The sequence below is a fragment of the Sus scrofa genome, chromosome 6, assembly GCF_054392235.1.
Source record: "Sus scrofa isolate SSC_HxYL_T2T_F1_AM1 chromosome 6, Sscrofa_HxYL_maternal_Yorkshire_Landrace_v2.0, whole genome shotgun sequence".
NCBI classification, from domain to species: domain Eukaryota; kingdom Metazoa; phylum Chordata; class Mammalia; order Artiodactyla; family Suidae; genus Sus; species Sus scrofa.
In genome coordinates this window covers 102,471,173-102,494,312 of record NC_139388.1, presented here as the reverse complement: position 1 = coordinate 102,494,312, position 23,140 = coordinate 102,471,173, and the positions used below count along the sequence as shown (strand labels likewise).

The 23,140-nt window shown below is 50.0% G+C and overlaps 1 protein-coding gene across 1 annotated transcript in view; it reads left to right on the top strand.

Annotated features, from left to right (window-relative positions):
- The window catches only part of APCDD1 (APC down-regulated 1), a 35,328-nt gene that overhangs the window by 6,023 nt on the left and 6,165 nt on the right, over window positions 1-23,140 (top strand). Inside the window, exons 2-3 of the mRNA XM_021096050.2 lie at window positions 9,839-10,022; window positions 14,167-14,698. Of these exons, the coding sequence (XP_020951709.1) occupies window positions 9,839-10,022; window positions 14,167-14,698 (716 nt within the window). The remainder of the gene's footprint in view (window positions 1-9,838; window positions 10,023-14,166; window positions 14,699-23,140) is intronic.

The following is a 23,140-nucleotide window of genomic DNA, read 5'->3' as shown; positions in this document are numbered from 1 at the left end:
GCCTCCACTTCAAAGGCCACACTCACAGTAACGACAGCTCAGTTAATGGGGCAGGGCAATTTCATGGCCAAGTAATTACCTGCATTTACTCTAATAGCTCCCGTTTTACCTGCTCTGTGTTTTTGTGGGTCTCACCAGTTCCAACTTGAGGTGCTTTCTTGCTCTGGGTATCAGGCACACAGGTCACGTTGTATGAGGTGCAGAGACACGTGAAAGGACCAGGAGAAGGACCTTTCAGAGACCCTCCCTTGACAACCACTGTGAAGCTTTTGACATTTTCTTTATTTGGCCTTCTTTATTGTATTTTTTAAGCATTGAAGTACATATGTGATGATTCACCAGATCAGAGAGGATTTTAGTCCCAAGGGTGCCTGGAAAGTGTTTCCTTCCCAACCAGCTTTATTCTGTGTAAGTGGTTTGGGATTCCGGGTTCTGGATCTAGCCAGACAGTGAAGAGCTGACAAGGATGTGGGTATGATTCAGATTTTTAAAATGGTATTGAAATTTCAGGGACTCGGACGCCTACCACCCATCCCTCCCTTTTCCCTGCACGTGTCAGCGAGGTGCAGGCCTCGAAGCCAGTCTGGCACACAGTAGGCTCTCAGCAGCCTGATGGAGGGAGGGGTTAAGGCTGACTCCGTCCCCCGTACCCTGTGCCTGTCTAGTCCCTGTCGGTGGCCTGGCTCCTTGGAGACCACGTGGGTACAGGAATATGCATAGCTGTGGGTGGCCTAGAAGGAGTGCCTTTGTCCCCTGTGACACCTGTGCTGAGGCTGGTGACTTCCATGATGCAGACAGTCACATGGCCCCACAGGCCTCATCCTTAGGGAACAGATCCCTGCATAAATGGTTAATCCTGTGCTTCCACCCATTTTGGAATATCTGATTTTATTTGATATCTTCAGGAGTTTTCACTCCCTGGAAAGTAGACTTGCAATTATACTAGTAGTTAAGACGATTCTGGAGTCATTTAAGATTACTGTGTGGAGTGATTTATTCCTTGGGAGAAGGTCATTCTTGCACTTGAGCATTCACACACATGCGCACAGACATACCAGTCCATTACTGTTTTCTCCCTCCGCCTGTTATGTGTCTATTAGCATTCTCTCCCTCTGTCTACTAAGGACCTACTAGCATTCTCTCCATCTGCCTACTAAGCATCTGTTAAGTGTTCTGTATGTCCATCTACTAAGGGTCTATTAGCTTTCTGTATGTCCATTAGGGATCTATTAGCATTCTCTCCCTCTATCTAGTAAGGATTTACTAAGCATTCTATTAGCATTCTCTGTTTTTCTACTAAAGGTCTATTAAGTGTTCTGTATGCCTGCCTACTAAAGATCTATTAGGTGTGCTATATGTCCAGCTACTAAGGGTCTTATTTAGCGTTCTCTCCCTCCACCTACTAAGGATCTATTAAGCATTCTGTACATCCATCTATTAAGGGTCTATTAAGCATTCTCTGTGTCTATCTACTAAGGATCTAGTAAGCGTTCTGTAACATCCATCTACTAAGGGTCTATGTTAAGCATTCTATTAAGTGTTCTCTCCCGTACATCCACCTATTAAGGATGTATTAAGCATTCTGTTCGTCAAACCTATTAAGGATCTATTAAGCATTATGGTACATCAAACCTACTCTACTAAGGACCTATCAAGCATTCTATACATGCACCTACTAAGGACTTATTAAGCCTTATTGGCAAGGCCCAACCTTCTTAGGACCTTTTAAGTGTTCTATATGCCTGCTTACTAAGGACCTATATAAGTGGTCTTGTATGTCTACCTACTAAGGACCTATTAAGCATTCCATAGGTCTGCCTACGAAGGATCTATTAAGCCTTCTAGATGCCTGGCTACTAAGGATGTATAGTCCGCCTATGAAGGACCTATGTAGTGTTCTGTATGTCCATCTAATAACTGTCTGCCTACTAATGATCTATTGAACTATTCTCTCTGTCCACCTGCTAAGGACCTACTAAGCATCCTGTACATCCACCTATGAAGGACCTATTAAGCCTTCTATTAGCATTCTCTGTCCTCCTGGGGACCCATTAAGCCTTCTTTCTCTCTGGCTACTAAGGGTCTATTAGGCATTCCTACATCCATCTACTAAGGACCTATTAAAGAAGGCTTAAGAGGTCCTTCATAGGCAGAGTAAAATGAATGCTTAGTAGGTCCTTTGTAGCTGAATGTACAAGAATGCTTAGTAGGTCCTTCATAGGTGTACATAGGAACACTTAGTAGGTCCTTTGTAGGTGGAAGATGAATGCTTAATGTCTGAGAAGGCTTAATATGTCCTTCATAGGTGGACACATAGATAGCTTTACAGGTCCTTAAGTAGTTGGACATACAGGACACTTAGTAGGTCCTTAATAGGCAGACATACAGAAAGCTTAAGAATACTAGTAGGTCCTTAGTAGATAGAGGGAGATGAATGCTCATAAGTCCTTAGTAGGCAGATAGACAGAATGCTTAATGTGCAGATGGACAGTAATGACCCTTAGTAGTGGACAGAGAACGCTAATAGATCCCTAATAGACAGAATGCTTAATAGATCCTTAGTAGATGGAGGAAGAGAATGCTTAATATATCCTGGCTATTATGTATGTCCATCTACTAAAGGTCTATTAGCATATTCTGTATCTCTGTCCATCTTTTAAGGTTCTATTAGCGTTCTCTCCATCCACCTATTATGAGTCTATTAGTATTCTCTCCTGTGTACCATAGGTCTAGTAGCGTTCTCTCTGTCTGCCTGCTAGGCGTCTATTAGCATTCTCCCCTCTACCTATTAGGCATCTATTGGCATTCTTGCCCTCTGCCTACTAGGTGTCTATGTGTTCTCTCTGTCCACCTTTTAAGGGTCTATTAACATTCTCTCTGTCCGCCTCTTAGGTGTGTATTAGCAGTCTATTCTTTTCTCCAACACGTCCTTGAAAGAAGGTACCCCTTAGTCATTACCATTTGATCTGAGCCCCGGGCATGGGAACATGGATGTCAGAGATCATTTTGTGGTGAAGTCGTTTTGATAACCCGCTTAATCACAATGCCTCTGGCCGGGACAGTGCTGTGGAGGCTGGAGTCAGGGCCTGGCTGTTCACAGAACCCTTGACGCTGAAGAGTGGTTCTCCACCCGCTGCTTTCTATAACTGTGTAATAACTGGCATTTGATAAGTGAGATAACATATGCGTAAGGTGAAGCATGAAGGGTTATAAAACATTAGTTATTATCCCCATGACTGTAATTTTAACTTTAGACAGGGGAGCAAAAGGCACCTGTTAGATGACTTAGCCAAAGCCTCCTTGAAGACATGTACTTTCTCACTCTTAGGGGAAAAACCCTCTTATGGCCTAAATAGGATTGTCACCTACCTGTTCACTCCAGTCCCACTGTATCCAAAATTCCATTGCACAGGCCCTAATAATGACATCGCCTTGAGCCACTTTAAGAACTTGAATCATTAGAGAAAGATTGTAATGTCAACTGCACTCAATGACAGAATTTTCAACAACCAAAGATTGTCATTAGACAACCCTTCCGATTATACAGATAATCTAATTAAGAAGATCTTAAAGTTATTAAGTATAATAAGCACATATATTATTATAAAAGGTACACTCAGGCATGAACTATCATTATAGTTAGTTGCCATCCTAAAGTACTGCACTGCCAAATACCAGGATGGTTCATTTATACAACTGAAGATGTATTAAAGTAGAACACATAAGTATTTTGCAAAAGTTTCTTTCCAGATGTAGAGCTAAACTAGCATAGATGCCTACTTTCCTCGCTCCATCTTTCCTTTCCTCCTTGCCTTTCTTTTCAAATAGGCTTTTTAAAAATTGAACTTATTCAAGTATAGTTGATTGATGAAGAGGATGTGGTACATATATACAGTGGAATATTATTCAGCCATTAAAAAGAATGAAATAACACCATTTGCAACAACATGGATGGAACTAGAGATTATCACAGTAAGTGAAGTAAGTCAAAAAGAGAAAGACAAATACCATATGGTATCACTTATATGTGGAATCTAAAATATGACACAAATGAACCTATCTATGAAACAAACTCAAATAACTTCTTGGTAATATCTCTTCCCATGTGTGAAAAATTTATTCTTTCATCTTTCTCATTGATTCAGGCAAATGTGATATACTGAACCATTGCAGGAGCTTCATAATTTATATTTTTGCTGCTCATCCCTCCAAAAAAGGGAAGAGCAGTCTTCCCAAAATGTAATTCTTACCCTTTGTCCCATTGCTTGAAGGCTTTGGGTGGTTCCTCAAACCAGTTGCCTGTTCCAGTCCATTCCACACTCAGGATGACACACTCAGGGCTCTTGATCATGGCCCAGCCTCTATTTTTCTGCTGCTCCATCCTGGGCCACCCTGTGATCTCCTGCCCTAAGCCTCACCACCCTTCCTGCACATATCTCCCACCACCCCCTTGTGTTGGGCATGTGTTGTATACTCTGCCTGGACCACTTCTGTTGTCCTAAAGGCGTACCTGTTCCTCAAGGACCCCCAGGAATGAATTCAGAGCCCACCTCCTCTGTCCCTATGGGTCTCTCCATAAGCCCATGGGGGCCTGATTTCTCTCCCAACTTAGCTTCCTTGGGGCACACTGTTTGTAGCTCCTGCGCCTAAACAATGCCTTTCTGATTGTTTGAATGAGCGAGTTGTTGGTAGGGTCAGCCCCAGATTGGAGTTGACATCATCCTAGCAGTGCCGTAAACACAGGAATGACCAGAAGTCTCAGGCTGGTCTCCTTGGAGGGCACCCAAGGGGTGTACGGAGGCTTGTTACACATAGACTCCCTGCAGCTGAACAAGGTGCTTCAAGTGGTCTTGGAATTCCCGGCCATTTGACAGAAGTAACCCTTGCAAGGGGGCCATTTGCATCCCACACCAGAGCCAGGTGAGTGTTGGAGATCCCTGTCTGGAGCTGATCCTTAGAGATAGCGTCTCCCGCCTACACCTCCTGTGGCCCCCAGGAGTGATCAAGATGGTGGGCACTTCGAAAGAAAAAGATAAAAAGGGAATACATTCCAACCCCATTTTTCCCACCCTGAAAACTCCGTACCACCCTAGCGGGTGAACCCTCTACTCTGTGTCCCTAGGAGGGGTGTCAGTTTTAGAGTTCCCCATCCGGTGGACCTGTGGGTGCTTCTGGGCCACCAGCCCGCCAGGTCCCCAACCTTGTCTCGTTGTTCATAAGGAGCAATAGTGAGATGGAGCTTTGTCTCCAGAAACCCTGAGTGACTTAATCTTTTGCCTGCTTGCTCTTTCTTTCTTTCTTTCTTTCTTTTTCTTTCTTTCTTTCTTTCTTTCTTTCTTTCTTTCTTTCTTTCTTTCTTTCTTTCTTTCTTTCTTTCTTTCTTTCTTTCTTTCTTTCTTCCCTCCCTCCCTCCCTCCTTCCTTCCTTCTTTCCTTGCCTGCCTTTCTTCCTTCCTTGCCTGCCTTCCTTCCTTCTTCCCTCCCTCCTCCCTCCCTCCCTCTCTCTCTCTTTTTTCTTTCTGTCCTTCTTCCTTCCTTCCTTCCTCCTTCCTTCTTCCCTCCCTCCCTCCCTCACTCCTTCCTTCCTTCCTTCCTTCCTTTCTTTTCTTTCTTTCTTTCTTTCTTTCTTTCTTTCTTTCTTTCTTTCTTTCTTTCTTTCTTTCTTTTTTTCTTTCTTTCTCTCCCTCTCTCTTTCTTTCTTTCTTTCTCTCCCTCTCTCTTTCTTTCTTTCATCTTTTAGTGCTGCACCTGAGGCATATGGAGGTTCCCAGGCTAGGGGTCGAATCAGCTGTAGCTGCCAGCCTACCCCAGAGCCACAGCAATTTGGGATCCGAGATGTGTCTGTGACCTACACCACAGCTCACAGCAATGCTGGATCCCTAACCCACTGGGCAGGGACTGAGCCCACATCCTCATGGATGCTAGTCAGGTTCGCTAACCACTGAGCCATGACAAGAACTCCTTGCCTGCTTTCTAGTATTTGCATGTTGGTGGTTCTGGGATTTTCTTTCTTCCCCTGATGGTTAGAGAGCTGACTGCAGGCTCCCAGATCTGACTACCACACCCTCTTCCTTTGCGTCCTGCCCAGAACCACCACTCTCCCCCCACCTTAGTCCTTGACATTCAGCCCAGTGAGGCCTTAAGAACCTCCAGATTGGAAAAACTTGTCTTCATTATGCTTTGTTTTAGTCTTCCAACCACATAGCCACACAGAGTGGCAAGTGAGTATTTGCTAAACCAAGTTGAGCCTGTCGACAGCCGCAGGGCCCACCCTCCTCTGTGTCTGGGTTACAAGCTGCCTGCCTGGAGCCTGGGTCATTGCTCTGGTCACTCTGCCCTTTGCAGAGCTCAGAGTGAGCCAGGCTCCTGGTGACTCTAACCATTACTACAAGCCTTCTAACAGGAAGGGCCCTCTCAGGGCCTCGGAGCCTAGTCACAGTTTAGTCACAGCAGCTTACATTTGATGAGAAGTTGGGTGAAGGAAACAGCCTTCTGAATCCTGAGACCAACCCCTAGAGATGGCAAAGCTGTCACACCCTCTTTACTGAGGAGCAGACTGAGGCTTGGGGAGGTTAAGTGCTTGGTTTATGGTCGCGATGCTGAGAGTGTGTTTCATTGATTGTAGGGTTCACAGCTTGTCGTATTTAAGGTCCGGGCAGCGGGATCTGCAAAGATCTTCTAGGCTGTGGGGGCGGCAGTCGTAGGGGGCATGTCTTCACCCATGTAACCCTGGACACAGCTGCTCACCCTGTGCTCACGTCACCTTTTCTGTGTGCGCCCTCTGTTCCCCATCTGTGTTTTAGTTGCCCAGAGATTGGTTTTGAAAATAGAGTACACACTGGAGCCGAGGGTTGTAACTCACTTGTAAGTTCCGCTCTGAGTGCTAGAAAGAAAAGCAGTGTGGAAACCAGGTCGCCCTATCTCAGAGCTCGGGTACATGTGCCATCAGCGAGGTGAGTACTTATCACTGGGCAGCTACGCTCACATGTTTTCTTGCCCAGCCACCAGTGAATATCTGGAAAGAAAGATGCCTGCAAATAGATGAGGCTGTGTCTGAGCTCTGATGTCAAGATGCACGCAGAGCAAAGTGAGTCCCTGTCCCCTGTGAAGCATGGCAGCCGAAGGCCAGAGTTATGTGGGATCTCTGGGGAGATGGTGTAGTCGAGGCCGAGTGCTTGTTCCGAGGGCAACGCGGGATGGCTACCAAGGCATTGTGTCCTCATTTAAATGCAAGCGTGTTCATCGCTGGTAATAAAATGATGATGCATCTTCACAATCCTTGGAGTCTTGGGTTTGATGAAAGCCTTAAGTGGCTGATCCAATTTCCAACTCAAGCAGCCCAGCTCCAGAATTTCAGCCATATCTGCTCCCCTCCCAGCTTTATCTTTTTTTTTTTTTTTTTTTGTCTTTTGTTGTTGCTGTTGTTGCTATTTCTTGGGCCGCTCCCGCGGCATATGGAGGTTCCTAGGCTAGGGGTTGAATTGGAGCTGTAGCCACCGGCCTACGCCAGAGCCACAGCAACTCGGGATCCGAGCCGCGTCTGCAACCTACATCACAGCTCACAGCAACGCCAGATCATTAACCCACTGAGCAAGGGCAGGGACCGAACCCGCAACCTCATGGTTCCTAGTCGGATTCGTTAACCACTGCGCCACGACGGGAACTCCCCAGCTTTATCTTGATGGGAAATATTTGCAGGGTGTAAAGGGGGTTCTCAGTACGTTTTTAGAATATAGCTTGGTTGATCATGAGATGATGGCATCTCTCCTGAAGGCTGTGTCATATTTAAAGCAGAATCATCCCCAGCTCCCAGTGCCTTGTGACTTGAATTAAAATCTAATTTTTTTAGCCACATTACAATTGTTCATACAATTGAGCCTGCAGCCACAGGGCTGTACTGTTTCATTCCCTGATGTCTCTCCTAACAGGGAGCTCAGGAAGTGCTTCCTGCTGTAAAGGTGATTACAGCTCTTGGGGTTGGGATGTACTCCTCCCTCCTCTCCTTCAAAGCTGAGAGACCAACGCAGGTGCCAGACAGGTGGACATGAAAACGCTGGAATCAGGGACAATATGCCCTCAGGAGACATGGTACAGGTGGTGTATGTCCACATAGCATTGCTAACACGTACCCCTGAAGTCTCCAGACTCTCCACGTGGCCCAGTGCCACAGCCAACAGCAGAGTGTCCTTAACTACAAGGCTGGGAGGGGCTAATCAAAATGCTTGTATTTTGGGGTTTTTTACATTTTATTTTTATTATTATTATTTTTTGCTTTTTAGGGCCACACCCATGGCATATGGAGGTTCCCAGTCTAGGGGTCCAATTGGAGCTACAGCTGCTGGCCTACACCACAGTCTGCAACCTATACCACAGCCCACAGCAAGGCCAGATACTTAACCCGCTGCGCAAGGCCAGGGATCAAACCTGCAACCTCATGGTTCCTAGTCGGATTTTTTTCTGCTGCACCATGATGGGAACTCCTTTTTTTTTTATTAAAAAAAATTTTTTTTTAATTTAAAATGCTTGTATTTTGAAAACAGGCTGGTTTGCAAAGAGGAGAAAATGGGAGTCTGCATGCTTGTTTCCTGCCTGTTTCCTCCTGCTCACTGGGGAGGGTTGGGGATGGACCCAGCATCACCGCTGGCCTGGGAGCCTCTCCCATGGGATGGAAGAGCAAGGCCATGGACGGCCCTCGCTGGACGGCCCTGAGCATTAATGTCGACACCACCAGGTTTCTGAGTTTCAGCATCGCCCGTATTCTGGTGCAGGTGTGAATCACCTGGTTTGGCTGGATGGGGTTAGTCATGAGGTCGCATTTTACATTTTGAAATGATGACCACAATACATTTCACGACCATTCATACTTTATATTTGTACATTTTTCTAACGAGTGGGGGTTTTTTTTGGCTAACTAAGTGCTGAATACATAGTAGGTCCACAATAAAGACCCGTCGGGTTGTGAATTACTTCAGGAGTGAATCTCAAAGGAAATAGTGGGTTTTCAGATGATAATTCCATCTGTTTTCATGGCTTTTTACAAACATGAGGCTGGTGGTACTTCTGCACTTGTAGATTTTGGCCACCCTGGCCACCCTTTGGTAGGAACTTCGTCAGAGTATCCCTTTACCCATGGAGAATACAAACGTACAGTCTTCCTGTACTTACTCTTGTTGGAAGCCCTGTAATGTGTGTTTGTCCCCAGCTTCGAGGGGCAGCCTTGGGAGCCTTGCTAGATCGTTGGAGGAGATGTCACACCTGCTCCCTTGTAGAGGGCACCCGTTTGGGGGCTGAGAGACCCAAGATGCAGGAGGTTGGGGAGCGGGGGAGCCAGCAGGGAGCCCCCTCAGTGGGGCGGGTCCCCAGCTGCTCCCCGGGGGCTTTCTCTCCATCTTCATGCACCCTTTTCACTGAGGCAGCTGGCTCTGGGCTCTCCGTCTGTGTGTCACTGCTCCTGTCCACCCTTCAGGACGCCCCTGCCTAATAGTCTCTGCAGACCTGTCTCCAGCCCTTGGTGACTCTGGAGCACACGGTTCTCTCCCCTGCAACCCACACAGCCACTCGTGACATGTGCAGCCTTATTTGTGGTTTTGTGGATGCCTGGGTTTGAGCTCAAGCTTCGCCAGGAACTCGCCAAGGGACCTCGTACAAGTCACATTGGTTCTAGTTTTGTCACCTGGGAGAAGGTCTCCCTGAACCCTTCCCCACAGTGGAATGTGAATTCTGAGAGAGCAAAGACAGGATGAAACCAGGAGAGCTGGGCACGTTTCCCACCCGTGGGAGGTCCCCACAACCCGCTTCATCTGTCTTCCTGACGTCTGCCTTCTGCTGTTCTGTTTCAGGGCTGGGAGAGGGTTCTGCCCTCCTTCATCCAGATAGCAGATCCCACCCCCGGTCCCTGGAGAAAAGTGCCTGGAGGGCTTTCAAGGAATCCCAGTGTCATCACATGCTGAAACATCTTCACAATGGAGCAAGGATCACTGTGCAGATGCCGCCGGCCATCGAGGGCCACTGGGTATCTACCGGGTAAGGGGGACTGGGGGCGCATCCAGGAGAGCACACTGCTATGGGGGACCCTTCTTAGAGTTTCTCAGGTGCACAGAGACTTTATAGGATCCCTGGTGGTTCTAGTTGTCAAAGTTGTAACTCAGAGCCAATGACTCTTTGAAACTCTGGCTGGGGAAGAAGCAGACCTGAGCCCGTGGAAATCTTAGCCCCAGCCAAGGTGATACGGCACCACCGTGAGCTGGCCTGGGAGTGAATGTGGCCTTGTTCACCGCATTCTGTAAGACCACTGGTGTAGAAAAAGAAACCATTAGCAAGGGAAATTAGGAGTCTGTGTTTCACCAACCCTGAAACACGACTTGCAAGCTTCTGATGGTCTAAAAATTCTAGCCCTATTCTGGTAACTTAATATATAGCTTCAGAGTCCTGAGAATGAGTTGAAAGGTGCCCATGCCACCCCGGCCAGCCAGGGCCTAGCTCTTGGCTTCTTTTCCAGGCTGTGGCGCTAAGATTTGTCCCAGTTTGAGCTCTGGTTTATCTGCCATTAGAGCTTTTAAAAATAGCCCTATAGCAGACCTGCCATTTTTTTCCTACCCATTAAACTGTTGGGAATTCACAAGGCTGAGGGTGGGGTCTGCACATTAGTCCCTGGTACCTTGGGAGGCACCTCATACATCCCGAGAAGAGAAAAAACGAATCTTATGAAGAAGACCCAGAGGTTTGGGGGGTTTTGTTTTTTTCCTAAAAATGAGGTTTCTCAAAATAACTGTATGGTAAATATTTGTACAATCTTGATGGGATGTACTTTTAAATAATTTATCATTTTGTCCAACAACTATTCCTGGAGCACACAAATATTTACTGGGTGCAGGCACAGTTCTAGATCTTGTGGGGACTGCAGAGAACAAAATAGACATGGTCCCTGTCTTCAGGAATTCTACAAATAAACACACAAGAAGTGTTATGAAGAGGGAAAAAACAACAGGTGCACCAGGAGAAGAGCAGGGCCCCTATTTTAGGATTGGGTGGGGTGGAAAGGGCTACCGAGAAGAGGACACTTGAGCTGAGATGGCCTTGGCCGTGCAAGACCAAGACCAGCTTTCCTTGTGGAAGAACTAGCAGAGGCTGCACTGCAGAAACACCCACAGAAGGCTTCGGGGCCCCAAGAGGAGTTAGGAAACGGGGGAGCAGCCCCAGGGAGGCTGCCACGGAGGTTGGGCCAGTCCCAAGGGCCCCATGCAGGCTAGGTCACTGCGAGTTTGGCTTTTAGTCAAAGAGAACTGGGATGTCACTGAGGAGATTTCAGCCAGGGCCGTGCTGACCACCTGAAGGGCTCCCTGGTTACACGTGGATGGTGGGAAGAGACTGTTAACCATCCAAGGCTCTCGGCTGCCTTAATCAATGGAAATTGATAAGAGGCCAGACAGGAAATTCAGGCAAGGCTTTCCCAGGGCCCCTGCTGCAGAAGCAGGAGAGAGAGCAAACAGGTTCCCTTGCACCTTCACTCACCAAGGCGGGGGGCAGGAAGGGGGGGTCCGCTGGTTCCTTATATGGGGCCAGGGAAGGGGCAGGTCCAGGAGTAGGGCCAGAGGGATGGCTTAGATGGTCCCAGCCCCTTGGTGGTGCTGTGTGCAGGGGCCCTGCATAGCACCTGCTTTTGCCCGCTGTTCAGAGGTGGCAGTTGGTTTTTTAGTCTTTTTGTATCTTGTCCATAATTTGCCCCAACTGTGCATGCATGAAGTTATTTTTAGTCCCTTATATTTCCTTTGTATTTTGTTGCTTGAGGAGATGAGATGCTTATCCAGGTGCAAGCATTGCGGCCACTGCAGGAAAGGGTCTCAGTTCCCAGGTTCCAGCCTGTCTCAAGATGAATGGTTCAAAGACTTGCAAGAGTCCTGGGTGGAGATGATGGAGGCCTGGGTGAGGGGCACAGGGGGCGGATGGAGAAGAGACTGAGCTTGACACGCGTTGAGCTCGCTATGGAATCAGCAGATCCTCGAGCTTAGATGAGGGGTTAGAAGTAGGTGATCCAGAGGAGTTCCCATCGTGGCTCAGTGGTTAATGGATCCGACTAGGAACCATGATGTCGTGGGTTCGATCCCTGGCCTTGCTCAGTGGGTTGAGGATCTGGCATTGCCGTGAGCTGTGGTGTAGGTCGTAGACATGGCTCGGATCCTGAGTTGCTGTGGCTGTGGCACGGCCGGAAAATACAGCTCCAATTAGACCCCTAGCCTGGGAACCTCCATTTGCCACAGGAGCAGACCTAGAAAAGGCAAAAAGACAAAATAAATAAATAAAAAATAAGAAGTAGGTGACCCTCTTGTCTAAATCGTGAGGGACAGAATCACTGTCACGTGGAGTGACTCCTCTTTCCCTGGGGGAGAAGTCTCAGTTTCCTCTCACTTGTCACAGAGATGGATGCTCAAAGTACTGCCTGGTGCTTTATCTGCTGGCAGGTGACAGTGTCTACCTAGAGAATGGTACCCACTTCTTTTTTTTTCCTCAATGAATTTTATTACATTTATAGTTGTATAATGAACATCACAACCAAATTTTATACCATTTCCACCCCAAACTCTCAGTGCACCCCCCTTCCACCGCCGAACCTATCTCCTTTGGAAACCATAAGTTTTTCACAGTCTGTGAGTCATTATCTGTTCTGCACAGAAGTTCATTGTGTCTTGTTTTTAGATTCCACATGTAAATGATAGCATTTGATGTTGGTGTATCATTGTCTGATAGACTTCACTTAGCATGATAATTTCTAGGTCCATGCATGTTGCTGCCAATGCCATTCCTTCTTTTCTTTGAGAAAGGTACCCACTTCTGAGTAATGTTCATTCACCAGTTTGTTAACTAAAAAATGGAAATATTAGCCATTTTGAGAACCACTGGCCTTTGGGACTTCTGCCCCACTGTTTGATTTAGTAACACTAGGTCAGCTCAAACCAGAACTACTGTATATAATAGATGCCTTTACAAATCACAGACACCAGCAGGGTCACAAGGCCGTGACTGATGTGATGAAAGTCTCGGTGTAGCAGATTAGGATCTGGCTAAAGGTTTTGAAAGAGCAAATGCTTTGGCCAGAGCCTTGGAAAAATCCCCCCTGTCTCCCTGCTGTGGGCTGTGCTATAGGTGTAAGAACTGATTACAGGTAGGCCAGGTGAGGAATGGCCCAGTCCAGGTGTTTCTGGCCCAGGCACCCAGCATTTATCTGATGCCACTGCAAAAACATTTTGCTGTTGTCAGCAGCACAGCAAAAGGGACCCTCTTTGCCTCTTTTTCAGTTGGAGGGAAAACCAACAGAGGGATTTTGGCTGGATGGGAGGGTGTGTTCCCAATGGCCTCCACGCCAAGCGTAGATTCCCATCCAGGACAACGGACACCTGACGCCTGGCAACTCTGGACACGGTCCGGATGGTGGAAGTGGTCAGGAAATCAAGCATTTCTAATGACTTCCTTCCTGGGCCAGCACCACACGTTCCCTCCTTCTCCCGCCTGGGAGTTAGGCCACAGCAGATACTGAGGATGGGGGGTTCCTGTCCCGCTGATTGTTCACAAAGTGAAGGGAAAGTTCCCGCCTAGAGTGACTACTAGCAGAGATGCTGGGCCAGACTGCTTGGGTTCAGGGTCTGGCTCTGACACTGCTGGTGATGGGAACTGGGCCATGCTTCCTCATCTCTTGTGCCTCGGTTTCCCCATCTATAAAGTACGGACAATAATACCCACCCTTGTAGCACAGGGAACTATATTCATATCTTGAAATAACCTATAGTGGAAAAGAATCTGAAAAAGAATCTATACTTGAAAGATTGTAAGTCAGCTATTCTTCAATAAAAAATAATAATGAAGGAGTTCCCTAGTGGTCTAGTGGTTAGGATTCTGTGCTTTCACCACCTTGACCCAGGTTCAATCACTGATCTGGGAACTGGGATGCCATGTTAAGCTGCTGCATGCTGTGGCCAAAAATAAAAAATTTTTAAATAATAGAAGACTTGGAAAAAAATGACGATCCTTGGGATGTAAGTAATAACAGCAGCCCTTGCTGAGAGCCCCCCACCAGCTGCCAGGAGGAAGCCTCTGTAATTACTAAGGGAATCTTAGCGCTGGGCCAGCCCCTCCTACTGGCCTGGGCTCAGGTCTCCCTCCCGCTCTTCCTCAGCTGCGAGGTGCGGTCCGGCCCCGAGTTCATCACCAGGTCCTACCGGTTCTACCCCAACAACACCTTCAAGGCCTTCCAGTTCTACTACGGCGGCAACCGCTGCACCAGCCCCACCTATACGCTGGTGGTCCGCGGCAAGATCCGCTTGCGCCAGGCCTCCTGGATCATCCGCGGCGGCACCGAGGCGGACTACCAGCTGCACCGCGTGCAGGTCGTCTGCCACTCGGAGCCTGTGGCTGAGAGGCTGGGCCAGCTGGTCAACCGCACGTGCCCCGGCTTCGTGCCCGCTGGGGGCGCCTGGGTGCCCGACGTGCCCTACGACTTGTGGCGGGAGGAGAGTGGCCGCGAGTGCACCAGGGCCGTGAACTTCGCCATGCACGAGCTGCAGCTGGTCCGCGTGGAGAAGCAGTACCTGCAGCCCAACCTGGACCGCCTGGTGGAGGAGCTCTTTCTGGGTGACATCCACACGGACGCCTCCCAGAGGATGTTCTACCGGCCGTCCAGCTACCAGCCGCCCCTGCAGAACGCCAAGGTACCCACCGCCCCCCACCCCGACCCCCAACCCCCAACCCCCGACCCCGTGAGCACTAGAAGGAGGGCTCTGCGTGGGGGAGGGGCTGCGGGGACGGGAGGCTGTGGGGGACACGTGGCCTATTTGAGAGGCCTGCAGGGCCACCCCTTGCTCTGGGATGCGGCCTAGGTTTTCCTCCTTGTGGAGGGTGGTGGTCCTGGGGCTGATGGAGTGGTGGCTGTCCTGGAAAACGCCCAAGGCTCCTTTCAGCTCTGACTCTCTGGGACCCCCTTCTGGGATTCTAAGAGGAAAGCTGGCAGGAGATGTGGAAATGGCACCTGGAGAGCCGCAGCCCAAGCAGGGATCCCGGCCCTGGAGGCAGGGAGAAGGGCCAGCTTGGGGGACTGCAGACCCAAGAACCTCCTGCTCTGTCCTGACAACAAGGCAGGTGTGACTACCAGCCTCTGAACAGAAGAGGGGCAGCCAAGGTGCCAGGGGTGGCCGCTGCCCAAGGTCAGTAGTTACTGGGCTTCAGAGCTGGAACCTGAACCCAGGCCTTTCCCGGACCTTGCAGTCTCCCATTGGACTAAGTGAGAAGTGAAGTCACTGTGACCCGTGCGGGGGTGGGGTGGGGGTAGGAGGAAACAATTAAAATTTTAGAATGTGCCTTTCCTAAATGATAGTTCTGTAATTGCACTTGGAATTCACCAGGCATTTCCTTCCTAGGGCTTGGAGTCCACGTCTGCACGCGGCGCTATCATTTCCACCACCAAAGTTGGAGAGGCGGGGGGCCTGGGGGCAGGTGGCTTTCTCTGGCATGGCCCTCCACCATCAGATGGGCTTTTCTGGAATCCTCTCTAGTTGCAAGCTTGTCCAACTTTCATTTGGTGGTTCACTTGTTTTTAAAGCACCTTTTTCTTCTCTGTGTTTGGAGTGCATTTGTGCCTGGTGGAGATGCCACCCGATGCTTCCCGCCCAGGACCCCCAGTTGTCTTTTTTCTGGCTGTTTCCACATGCTCATGTAGTGAGAGTCACCTTTGTTATGATTGTGGGGCATCTGCTGAGGAGGCTGGCCTGGTGGGCTTCTTCCTCTGGATGTACCTCCCATGGTGAGGTGACCCCCCTCCCCCAACCCTGGGGTCCACGCCGACCTGGGCCAGCCATGCTGTACCCTGCAAGTTTCAGAGGTGCCAGGAGCAGTGGGACAAAGGGGCAGCCAGGGAGAGGGCAGCCCTCCTGCCCCTGCCAGCCTAGGCTCCTGCAGGGAGGGGGCAGGCGGTGGGCCCTGCCTGGTCCATGGTCAATGCAGAGGCACCAAGACTCTACCAGGCAGCACCTGGGTGAGGGTCTGGTGGCCTGGTTTCTGGAAACCAAGGGACCCCAGGCTTCTAGTCCCATCACTGGACCTTGCTAGGTAGCCACCTTATGCCGATGCTGCAGCTACACAGGGCAGGGGTGGGGGCGGGGAGGGGTGTTTGGATGTGCCTTTGGCTTCCTCTGAGCACCGGCGAGGAGCACATTCCCATCATCTCTGGGGATGGGACGGGAGCAGGGTGTCCGCCGCTCCTTAGAAACCCCAGGGAGCCGGAGCTCCCGCCCCCACTCTGCCTTGCCCGAGCCTCTGTGAGGATGGGCCCCAGGCCAAGCCCTCTCACCCCTCTCTGGGTCCAGAGGGACCTAGTGTGCAGGACGGGAGCAGAGGCCAGAGGCCAAGGAGGAGGGAGGGAGCAGCCTGGACCTGCTGCTCCTGCTTGGACCTGACCTTGGGCTGTCGGTGCCCACAGTTGGGTCCAGACCCCATTTCCTCAGCTGCAGATGCCCACATAGGCTCTTTGAGATACCAAGCTTTTCTTAGATCCGGAAAAATGGGATCACCCACAACCAGCTTCCTTATCCCGACCCCATCTCTGGCCCCTGCCTCTGCTGTGCTGCTCATGAGAACAAGGTCGCAGGGAAATCCTTGCCCCAGAGGGTCCTCTCACTCCCCACCCCCCACTGTCCTGGTCAGCGGTGTCTCGCAGGAAACCAAGCCGTCTGTTGGAAGAGCCAGGCCCACCCTGGGTCCTGGAGGACAGACGTATTGGAAGTGAGTTGTTACAGGTCAGTGTGGGGACTGAGGGTGGTGGCTGGAAGGCCAGCCTTAGGATTTTCATAAACAAGTTGAGATTTTGTTTTTGACCCCGTCGGATGGATTGGAGAGAACATGGGCTCTGGAGACAGGACCCAGTCCCAGTCCAGGCCTCCTGTGGGCATCAGGTGTGGGCGCTGACAGTGTTATATGACCTCTGGGGCCTTGGGCGTTTCTTTTCTGTAAAATGGTAAAAAGCAGAATGGGCTGGGTTTCTGTGCAGAGCGCCACCGGACATCAGGAAAGGCCGCTTGTGCTGGCCTGGCGTGCGCCACCTCTGGGCAGGTGGCTTCCTGGGGAAGGAGGTGGCAGGTGAGGGCACCAAGTGTTTATGAAGCTGTAAAATGCTTCCTCCCATTTTCACTTCCCTCCTCTGCTGGGGTAGCTGTGGGAACGCTTCCCCAGGTTCTTAAGAAGTAAATTCTTTAAACTTTGGGCCACAATCCCTCATTCAAGAAACATTCAGGGTGGAGGGAACCTTGGATCTTGGAGATTATTCAGGACACACTGTTAAGTGTTTGCTTTTTTAAAGGAAGGTACAGAAGATGTGGTGCCTCATGAAGAGTGTGGTGCCATGTGTGAAGCCAGTGATAAACGAGGAAGGTGAGCTGACTCAGGAGCTAGTATTTCTGCAATGACTGCCTTTGAGGGAGGGAGTGATGTGGCGGGTGACAATGGGACAGATATTTGTCGCCGGAAATCTTTACGCACTTGCTGCCATTTGTGCCTTGATCTTGTATGACCTGAACCCCATCACTGTGCTCAATTAAAATACCTTCTACAGAGAAGGACTCTGAGGCTCCGAGCAGGGCTGTGGCCACAGATGAAGGCAGGGGCTGGCATCCAGGGCCTGGCCTGTGTTCTCCTTCGAAGGCTGGCCCAGGTCTGTGTGGCTCTGGTTGCTGAAAGGGTCCGTTCTTCTCCTCTTGTCCCTGGTGTGTGCGAATTGGCCTGCAGAGAGCGGGCCGTCAGGAAGTTTTGAGATCCTTCCCAGGTCGGCTGGGAGAAGGAATCAGTGGCCGCTGGTGCCTTTCCAAAGCTCCAGGTGCTCCCTGCCCACTGGGCTGCCCGCATACCCGCCAGCCCGCCGCCAGGGAAGGAGGGAGGCTGGGGGTGCATCCGGAAAGACCGCAGGCCTGGCCACCCCCCTCTGTACTCCTCGCCTTCCTTAATCGCCTGTCCATAGAGACCTGGCTGAAAATTAGTTTAAATGCTAAATTGAGTTTAAAAGCACTAGTCTCAGCCCCTCTGGAAATGGGACACCGTGTAAAAATAGAACATTTAAATCAACTTGTTTTTCTAAGCTTTGCTGTGAGGTTCAGAGCCCTTCGGCAAATAAATGATGTTTGGAGAGAGTCAGGTACACTGGGAGGCTTCTTTCAGGAAGAAGTTGGCTACCTTCATTAAAAAAATCAAGACCCTTGAAAATAACCCTGAAAAAAGATGCTTTGCCTGAACTGAGTTTAATATCAGGGCAGCCATTACCCTCTGCCTGGATTCCTGTGCGGTTGAAGGGTTAGCCAGGCGCCTTCTTTCTGCGGCAGAATCAAAAGTAATTAAGAGCAAATGATTACTGGGGTCGCTGGAAACGCCAGGGCCTCAGGATCAGACTTGCAGCCAAACGGAATTGCTTGCTCTCCAAAACCCTGCGCCGATGGGGCCACAGGATCGTAAATCAAAGAGATTGTCTGCAGCCCCAAGCCACGTATCTGGAATGTTCTGCCTGGAACGTCTATGGCACAGCTGCCCATCGGAGGAGGAAACACAGGGGTTTGGGGGTGCCCGAATGACGTGAGGAGCAGAGCACTCCCGGGCTTTCTCTCTTGAGTTCTCTGCATGCCTTTGGACTGTGATCGGGCATTTATTTTTGAGGGAGCTTACCTTTCCAAGCTTCTGCAGGGCATGTGAGAAATACAGATTTCCATGACATCTGTGACATCCAAAGGACTTTGGACCATGTGGCTGGGGACAGCACCCATTTCTCGAAGGCAGGCCTGCAGCAGGAAGGGGGTCTCTCCTTAGCCGTGTGGTTGGCGTGGCTCCTGGCGGGGTGGGTGAGTGGGTGTCACAGGTGCACCAGTGGAAGGTCCCACGTCCCAGCTCTTCCTGCCAAAGGCGGGAAAGGAGAGAGGGGCTTTGTGGAGGTGATGAGAGTCAAACAAGTGGTGGAGGACCAGGGCGTTCAAGGAGTCACGACCAAGCCTATGTCAGAAGCCCACCTTCTGTTAAGGATGCTGCCTAAAGAAGACTGTGACCCTGCCCCCGGGGACAGGTGTTCACTGCCAGGTGACTGGGCTCGGATGATGGGGCCTAGACTCTGAAAGGCTTGCCGGTGTGGACATTTTATTTGGGCCAAGATATGAAGTCACACGACTGACTGCCACCCTGCGCAGCTGCTGGCATCTGCTGTGACTGCAGACAGAGCTCATTATATTTCTTGACTCCTGAGTGCAAGATTGCTGTACTTAAGGAGTCAGCAGACCAGGAAGTACTTGTTGTCAGGCACAATGCATGTGGTAAACATTTCATCCCTTAAAAGGCTGGAAAGCGGAGAGGACACAGTGAAGGCCGGGCGAGCAGGAAACGGCCATCGGAAGGTCTGGGTAGAGTCCCAGTACGCGGGGCATGGCTGAGCACTGTGGGAAGCGGGGCGAAGTGGGCCAGGCCTTGGGATCCGCTGCCTTTACAGCAAATTTGATTATGAAGATGAGTGTACTTCGACCATTTAAATGCATCTAAATTAATAGGAGTGGAAGATACAACCAAACAAGTAAAAATCAAAATTTTCTGAAACCACGGTCATTGGTATCAAAGAACCATCTTCTTATGGTCCTTTTTATGGCACTGTTGGGTCTGTAGAAGATTGTTTAGGCAATGTGGAGGCAAAATAACCTTTGGAGTGATTTATTGATATTTTGTAAAAGGGGAAAGGCCTTGTGAGTTCACTTCTCAGATGCTAAACTTCTTAGAAAGCCCGCTTCTAGAAAGTGCAGTGCTGCTCCTGGGACCCCAGAGGCAGCTTCGCTACCTCCGGGATGTGGTGCGTAGTCCACTCTGCCCCCGAAGCATCCTGCAGTTAAGCGCAGGGCCCGAGGAAGCAGAAGCTTGCCCACTTCGCCCTCTTCAGCCCCTTTAGGGAAACTGCATCACAGCCACAGGCTTGCTGTGCAGCGTCTTTGTGAGGCCAAGGCTTTCTGCCCTCAGCTTCAGGCATGCGGTAACTGGGCAAGCGGGTCAGAGCACTGCTGTGTGCCCCAGGGCGTTGGCTGCTCAGCCCAGCCAGCCAGACTGCCAGCCTCCAGGCGTGGCCCTAAAGCTACAGCAAAGACCCGACCCTTGCAGCCCCGGCCGTTTTCCCTCCCTCCTTCTGCAAGCAGAATAATAGGACACCTTTGGGAGGTGGTGAACCTGAGTTCACAATGTCCTGGGACCTGAAAAGTGTCCCCAAGGAGCCCCTCCCCCAAAGGTGACAGCTCTATCTCCTTGGCCTCTATCACTTGAGTGGCAGCTGCTCTATCTGTGTTGTTATGTAGCCAAGGACAGCTTTCCACCAGTCCTCAGCCATGACCCTTCCTCACCCACAGCCCCTCCTGGGTGACCTGGGAAATAGGAAGAGGGAGGCGTTGGGCTCGGCCTCAGGTATCTACCTCGGCCCGGAGGGAAGCTGGCAAGGATGTCCAAGTCGGAATACCCACGGAACACCTGCAGTTCTTTGCACACCTGGTGAACTGCACTTGGGGAAACAACTTTCAGCCTCGGTCCTTGGCCATCCATGGCGGTCTCTTCCTGAGAATCATTATCCAGTGGCACAAAACTCTATCCTTGATTCCCAGTTCTCTTCCACCTTGAACAAAACATTTAGCCCAGGAACATTTTCTTCAGGCTGCTTCTCTACTTGATTTACTCACAAGATCACATCAAGTCACTTCTTCCATTCTGGGAAGACGCAGGGAACAAGTGGGCCCCATCAGCAAATGCTGATGAACCAGCTCTCCAGAAATAAATGTTGGCAGCAGAGAGTGAGGCAAAGCCTGGAGAGCCCTGTCAGTCATCGGCCAGAGAAGACCTTTTCCAGGGACCAGAGTCCTGGACAGGAGACTCGCAGACCCCTGCCCAGGGAGCAGCCTGGGGCAGGCAGGAGGCTGCACTCAGCAGGCCCCACAGCTGAGCTCTGTCTGATTCCACTTTGGGCTCCAGCGTCATCTGAGCTGTGACATAGTGTGCTTCAGTGGACCCATCTGTGGCGTGGACTGTGGTTTCTCTGGGAGACTGAGAGGCATAAGGAGATGATGTACTTGAACCTCCCTAAAACCAGCGACCTGTGCATGCAAACTGTGTCATTTAACTGTCCCCAGGGCCGGGAACCAGGAAGCAGAGTGGGCAGGACCCCTCTTCCAGGGTGTCTTTGCTTAGAAAATACCAGGCTGCCTGTTCACGTTTAGAGTTAGCTTGATTTCTTTAAGAGCTTAATTGTGTAAGGATCTAGTCTCCCCACCCAGAAATGAAAGCTTTTTCTAGTTGGTGTAAAAATATCAGCATGGAAGACATTCTGGCCCCTCTGCTTTAGCCTTCAGCTCCTCTGTAGACAGAAACTCTGACCTAATAGCCTTTCTGAGGTGCAGCGGAGGGAGTGACACAAAGCCCAATGAGAGAGCCTGGGGAAGACAGCCTCCCAGATGAGACACACGGATCAAAGCCTGGACCCAACAAAGAGGAGCTTCATAAAACCAGTGAGATTTCACGGTACAAATCATGCTTCGTGTTGAAAAACTGCCCCTTTAGTCATTTGTGAAAGGCTGCTATTTAAGAAATGCATCTCAGAAAAGAGAAACTTCAGAACCAATACAATATCTGCTTCCCCATGGTTGTTCCTATTTTAGTCAAGCCAAGGATGGTGGTCATTAAAGCATGTAAATCAGATTTTTTTAAAATCTGCCCGCAAAACAGAGAGGTGTTCCCTCCATGCAGCCGTGGCTCAAACTGCTTCTTGTTGACAGTATCCACAGAGAAGCCAAATATCCCACAGTCCTTATGACATCTTTGGTTTCTTTATGCCACCTAAAGAGTTGTTTAAAATAGTAACTAGTCAACAACAACAACGAAACAATACGATTAAAACACGAGCAAAGGATTTCACTGGACATTTCTCCAAGATGTGCAAAGGCCATGAGCACATGCAAAGATGCTTGACATTTCTCATCATGAGGGAAATGCAATTCACAACTGCAGTGGGACACCACATGACACCTATTAGGGTGGCTGTTATCAAAAAGAGAGAGAGAGAGAGAAAATAATGCTTGCTGGTGAGGCTGTAGAGAAACTGGAACCGTCACGCTTTGCTAGGATGAGAATGTGACGTGGTGCGGCTGCTGTGGAAAACGATATGGCAGTTCCTCAGAAAGTTCAACGTAGAATCACTGCGTGATCCCGCAGCTGCACTTCCAGGTATCCGCCTGGAAGAACTGAAAGCAGGGTCTTGGGTAGATTGGACACCGGTGTTCACAGCAGCATTGGTCCCCAAAACCAAAGCATGGAACCCACCCAGGTGTCCCCTGAGAAATGAGCGGATACACAAAATGAGGTCTCTCCATACAGTGCAATACCATTCAGCCTTTACAAGCAGGGAAGTTCTGACCCCTGCTCCTGTGTGGATGAGCCTTGGGGACATAAAGATGAGTGAAGCAAGCCAGTCACAAAGGGACAAGTGCTGTGTGATCCCACTTATGGGAGGCACCACGGAAATTAACTCTGTAGAGACAGAAGATAGGTGATTGTCAAGGGCTAGGATGGGGACGGGGATAGAGAGTTGTATTTTTGGGGACAGAGTCTCAGTTTGGGAAGATGAGAACATTCCCGAGATGATGGTGGTCATGCTGTACTTAGATGGCAAGTTTTGTGGTACATGTACAATGAAGAAATGTAACTAGTTTAGGACTTTGGCAAGACCAGCACCCAAAGGCATGCTTCCTCCCACCTGCTCTCTGATTCCCCCAGACCCAACCAGTGGATGACAAGCTTCTTGAAACCACTGCCTGCCTTCCTCAGCCAGGACCATCACTCACCTGAAGTGACCACAGCCCATCTGGGTTCTGCTCGGAGCTCCAAATGGCCGCCCCGTCCTTCTTAAAGAACACCAAATGCCACCATGCTGGGTGTGGGACAGCCTGGGTCCCACCGTGGTGCCCCTCCCCGCCGAGCTGTCTCCTTTCCTAAAGAGCAGTGGGTGCCTGGTGTTGTCCAAGCAGCAACTCTTGCAAGAACTAAGAGCCCTTGTTCCCTCCTGCCTAATCCAAGAAGCCTTCTGGGCACTTCCGGAGTGATACTGAGGAAACAAA